At 41.0% G+C, this 6,000-nt stretch overlaps 1 protein-coding gene across 1 annotated transcript in view; it reads left to right on the plus strand.

The window, feature by feature from the left end:
- The window catches only part of Rpgrip1l (RPGRIP1 like), a 97,487-nt gene extending 91,887 nt beyond the window's left edge, over positions 1 to 5,600 (plus strand). Inside the window, exons 25-26 of the mRNA XM_052166100.1 lie at positions 1,266 to 1,399; positions 2,402 to 5,600. Coding sequence (XP_052022060.1) covers positions 1,266 to 1,399; positions 2,402 to 2,514 — 247 coding nt within the window. The 3' untranslated portion in view covers positions 2,515 to 5,600. The remainder of the gene's footprint in view (positions 1 to 1,265; positions 1,400 to 2,401) is intronic.
- The last annotated feature ends 400 nt before the right edge of the window (positions 5,601 to 6,000 follow it).

The following is a 6,000-nucleotide window of genomic DNA, read 5'->3' on the forward strand; positions in this document are numbered from 1 at the left end:
GCACTTTCCCCTCTTCGCCTGCTGTAGTCCAAGCGCTGGTTCCTTGCATCATTTCAGCTGGTCTTCACAAGAGCCTGTCCTGTTCTTAGGTGTAACTGTCCTCCATTGCACAGATAAGGAGACTGAGTAATGTCTCCAACAGCACAAGGTATCTAAGTATGGAAACCAGAATGTAAACCAAGAATGAATGCCCTAAGTGCCCACTGGAACCCCTTTGTCCTGTGCATTTTGTAAAATTCTCAGACCACTTGGCAGTCTGGATCGTGTTCTGTGATTTCTGTGTGAACAGGTGGTAACTTTCATTTTCACTTAAGAGATCTCTGTTTTCTAATCTCTTCAAGTTCTCTTCCTAGTTAAAGCACAGCGGCGTGTGAAGGGACGGAATGCTGGCCACTGCCTTCAGCAAGCCGCTGAGAGGCTTTGTCTTGTTCGCCCAGCAGCATTTGGACTTGGTTTATATTTTTCAAGGCATGATTTCTCAGGGGCTTCGGTTGTTTTGTTTCTGATTTGGGATAGATATGTTTCACAGAGTTTAAAATGGTAAGGTTTACAAACACCCGTGGTTCAGCTCTGCTGCCAAGACATATCAAAAAAGGACTTAACCGTAAATTCCTGTCATTTGGTCAGTCCAAGTGTGTTTGGCCTCAGCACAAGCCACTAATTCAAATCAGCTCCATCAGAGCCCTGCAATTATGTGTCTAAAAGTAAAGTAGAGCTTAGATGCTGTGGTTGCACATTAAAAGGTCACTGAAGCAGTATGAATATCTGATACAGCCAATGGGCAGAGCTCAGCTTTCCACTGTGGGCATTCAGACTGCTCCCCGGCTGTGCAGCCGCTGCATTTTGTAAGACAGCACATGCAGTTTGGTAGATTGCTTGCTACCTATACTGCTGGGATTCGGGAAACATGCCTTTCTGTCAAAAATGCTGACTGTGTAACCTACCATGGCCTCTGTTCACACCATTCTTTTAGTCTTAAAAAGTAGAAGTATCAAAATCTCAGCTGTGGTATAATGACATGGACGCCAGGTCCTTCCCTTTGCCTGGACACTGTCTTCCATTCTGGAGATAATTGCCATCCAGGTTAGGAAGGAAATTGGTGCTCACTGGAAAGCTGGGGGAGCTCCAAGGTTCTAAGAGTTCTGGTAAGATTTCTGCCTAATGCAGTTTCCTTTCTAACGGCATCACCATGTCACACATAGTTATAAAAAGCATGGCAATGCCTGCTCCATCGCAGTGACCTCCTCTGTCCTGTGCCCTCCCAGTGTGCGCTTCACCGTGGTCAGTGATCCTCCCGAGGACGAGCAGGACCTAGAATGTGAGGACATTGGCGTTGCGCATGTTGACCTCGCTGACCTGTTTCAGAAAGGAAGAGACATCATTGAGCAAGATATTGATGGTACGAGTGCAAGCATGGCTCTATCTGCACAGCTGCCAAAGTCCAGGCTCTCCATTCAGACCTCTTTCTGCTGCCTGGGAGGGCCTGTTACACCTCAGCAGAAGGCTGTGTGGCTCAGGCTGACATCTCTGTTACTGAGAACCCGTCCCTATATTCTTTCTCCCCCTTTCCCTCCCTACCTGTCTGTGCCTGATAGAGAATTTTAAATGATTTTGCTTCACAGGAATTAATAAATACCTTTCTTAGTGATGGGTAAGACACTTGGCCCTAAGCTTGTTCTCAACCATGGCAACATCTTCTCAAGGCTTCTCTAGTTCCGGGCTGCAGACAAAGGGTGGGTCTGTCCTCTCTGCTAACTCTAGGATTCTGATAGTTAGGGTATTCCTAGAGTTCTGCCTTGCTAGGTGTGAGTCGGAGCAATGCTTCATTTCTCCTCCTGTTCTTACATCACATACAGAAGGAGTTGTACTTTCTAAACCATAACCAAGGATGGCCCTGGCCTGGGGTCTTTGGATCCATAGCAAATATCTTTCCCTTGCTGATGGGGTCTGGGAAACTAGCCTGACATTAGACCAATGTGTTCAAAGAAGCCTTGAGACTTAGTCTGCCTTTGGAACATCACTGATAGGGCTCACTCAAGAAGTGAACCTCTGACCCTCAGAGCCAACTCACAGGTGTCTTAAGTTGTGTGGATCTGCCATATTGCTTTTCCAATTGCACAGAACCCTATTTTAAATGAAGTATCACCTTAGGGGATCTAGGTGATCAGTCCTAATACCGAGTGTATCATACCTTTGCAGTATTCCACAGTATGTTAGAAGAAACTTTGACCATGTGGGAATAGCCATAGCCTTTCACTTAGTAAGCTTCAAGAGTACTTCTAAAATGTGTGTCCTCATACAAGTGGCCTTCTCATATAACTGTTCATCTCAAAGCTGTGTGAACTAGCTAGCCAAGAAAACTGCAGAGCATCATTGACCTTTGCTGATTCCTTCTCCTCAGTTCTTGATGCCCGAACAGATGGTGGCACCATCGGCAAGTTGAAGGTGACCGTGGAAGCGCTTCATGCCCTACAGTCTGTCTACGAGCAATACAGAAAGGACTTGGAGGCTTGAAAGAAACTGTTCCAGAGGCATCCTACTTCTGAGAAAGTGCTCACATGAAAGCTCAAAGATGAGATTTCAAGTAATCACTCTGGTGTATGTAATCTATAATTCATGGGGAGCTGGGGAGGAGGGGGTGCCTGGGTTTAGGCTTGAATGTTTGAGTTTTGTATAGTTTTTGTGTTTGTTTATTTTTCTATCCACTCCTCCTCATGACTGCCACCCCTTAGGACTTCAGTGCTCCTAAGTGGGCTGCCTTATCAATAATTTATAGCAACATGATAGCATGAAACATCTATTTGCATTTGCAGCATTTTCTTATGAAGAACTGGGAGTAGTTCCCATTTTTATTTTTCATAAGTAAAAGCCTAAAATCTTAGGAAAACCAATGAAAAAGAAATGATTTTTATGTAATCCCTAATTGTCCCACTAAATGGAACGCCTCTGATTGGCCTCATTAAGACTTTTATACTGTGAAGATTTTATTAGAAGCAATATATGAAAATTACTTGGATTAATGTGTTAATCTTCCTCTTTAAAATGCTAATATCTACTTTATGCACATTAAAGCTCAGTATGCATTTTCTTTGATGCATACAGTTTCTATCAATTAAATATAAAGAAGGAGACTTGGCACCAACATATTAAATTACTCCCAGTTCTGTTTTGTTTTTTCATAAACATTGTAGTTGTTCCAGGTTATGTAGTATCGGTGTGTTTTTGATACTGATGTTGGATCCTGGATTGTATTCATATAAAGACGATAGATAGATAGATAGATAGATAGATAGATAGATAGATAGATAGATAGACAGACAGAAAATGTATGCTTTACAAATTAAAGTTATTACATAGAAAAAAATTAAAGTATGGCTCAAATTCTAAAATGCTTAGACATGAAAGGAGACCCTTTTATCATTTTTAAACCTACATCAAGCTTATACAATGCTGGATGTATCTGGATATCCAGACCCTCAAAAGGCAGCTCCGAAAGTTCATTTCTAGCTTTTCTGCACGCAGTCTTGCTGAGGGTTTAATTGATATTTTTAATGGAGCTGTGAATCAGTGCTGCAAAGGAATTGTCTCTGGGGGTCTGAGATATAATGCATTTCATTTTTTAATTTACTTTTTTATTTGTCATTTTCTTCAAAGGATTTTTATAGGCTGTGGGTTTTCACTGTTTGCAAACAGGCTATTCCTTTTTAAGCATATGTAAAGTATTCAGGGAGATAAGTAATTTATTAAAATCTACCTAATTTGCCGTGCTATATTAAATCTCTGCTTCAGTGATCACAGACCATTTCATTTAGAGAATTAGGCATTCCCTCTTTGTGTGATTAAAGTCCTGGAAAATGAGTTCTTTGCTCCTATTTGTGAACATTCAAAGCCTGCTAATGGCAGGAAGATGGAACAGATTATGAGACAATTCATTACAGTTCAACAGGGGGAAAAGCAGCTATAATGCAAAAATGCAAGTATGAATATCAGTGTATAGCTGAGCCATCTGTGCTCCAACAGCTTCGGTGATGACTCCTCCTTGGGAGGCTTTGAAATGACATCCGTACGATATTAATTTGTTGGCGCACTTTGTGGGACCAGTAGGGTATGATCTGACCACAGAACTCTATAAATTCTGTCTGTACCATCGGGCACCCCTATCCTCAGGCCTGCCATCTCCAAGAGGAATCTTGCTCTCATCAGACTGAAAATCTTCATAACAACTCATTCCTCTGGAACCTTCTAGTGACCACAAACATCTGCAGACAAAGCCTCTCCAGTTCTAGTAAACAACCACATGTTTGTTGTCACTTTAGCTGGCTCTGAGCTCATCTTCTTGGCCTCCCTGTCTAGCTTTCTTTGGCTTTGTGCAGCTACAGTGTCATTAAGGCCCATAATATTCCTTGCAGTAATTTAAAACAGCCAGATTATACCCTGGGATTAGCTGAGTGGTTTTTGAGACATTTATTGTGGTATGCTCCTAGGAGGCATGCATTATTGTTTTAAAATGTTATATCCAAAACTAAATAATACTTTCTGCAGGGATGAAAATGGGGTAATGCTGACTTCTTAGCATCTTTAAGTGGAGACAGGGAATTTTAATCCAAAAAACTTCTACAAGTGAGTCAGCTGTGTAGTATTTATACCTCAAGTAAGATCATGAATTATCCAGGCTTCTCTTACTTTTGTATTTACTAGCTTTAAAATTCTCAGCCTCAGACTCCTGCAGATGTCCCAGTACTAATTTCACATGTAATGGTGACTACAGGTTCTGAAAGGAGAGATCAAGTGTGTGTCCTCACTTGAAGTCCACTGATATCTTTGTCTAGATGTATGTTAACCAGAGTTCATCGAAAAGTTCACCTCCATTGGTTTAAAGTACTGTGCGGTGCTCTGTGAACCAGGCTTGCTCTGTTGAGGATGGCTAGGAAGTAGGGATGGCCACGCACACAGATACAGCCCTGGAGGAGGGCATGTAGCTCTCAGTAACTGCACAGTACACTCAGCAAGCTGTAATGCTTTTAGTTTGGAAATATAAATAGAGATGTGATGTGGCGTGTGGGACTGTATTATACATGGTTTTTTGCCTACTGTAGTAGAAATGTCAAATTCCCAGCCACTGTCATGAGAAGCAGTTGACAAAAATAAGTTTTATGGTTTACAGTGTGGTTTACGTAGAGAACATTTCTCTTCACTCTCAGTTTCAACATGTTTTCTGAATTATCATGGTTTGTTGCCGTTTAACTTAAATTAGTTTTTTTAAGAATAAATAGAGACTATGTTTAATCAAATAAAGAAAGGCCACATTGAAATTCTGCTGTTCCTGCCATTCATTTGTTACCACAAAACACAAATAATTTCTATGTGTCATGCAGAAGTGTGGGCTGAGACGTGGTCATGTGATTTGGGAGGCTCTGCGTGCACCAATGTTCCCACAACAAAACACAAATGATTTTAGTGATCTGACATCAAGAGCTGTGACAATGAAAACCAGCTTTTACACATGTTCTAACAAGAACCTGATTAACATTTTTGTGGATATGGAAAATAACTTTTTTTAGTCAAGCTGGCACTGTTGCTGAATTTAGAATGATTTCCTTATGTACAGAATTGCAAAATGTGAATCATGTCTGTGAACAAATATGAGAATAAAATGTGATCTTTGTGTAACACAAAACACTAAGGAAGAGGCTCTTTGGGTTGTGAAATGATCAAGTGATTGGCAGTGGAGGGAGGATCCCAGCAGTAGAGTGTACATTAGTAAGTCACCCACACCTAAAGGCCTCTGACTACCTTAACAAAGAGAAGCTAAAGCCATGATTTATTATAGATTGGGCACCACACCTAATTAAATCCATAAGTAGGAGCAAACAGTATTACATCCCTTTTGTTCCAAAACAAAACAGCCTCTAGGTCAACCAGAAAATATCAGAGTAACAGAAACAAACATTTTAAAGGTAAGCATACAGAATTAGAAAGTATCCTCTTTAATCTTGCAAG

Source organism: Apodemus sylvaticus, chromosome 21 (assembly GCF_947179515.1).
Source record: "Apodemus sylvaticus chromosome 21, mApoSyl1.1, whole genome shotgun sequence".
NCBI lineage: Eukaryota > Metazoa > Chordata > Mammalia > Rodentia > Muridae > Apodemus > Apodemus sylvaticus.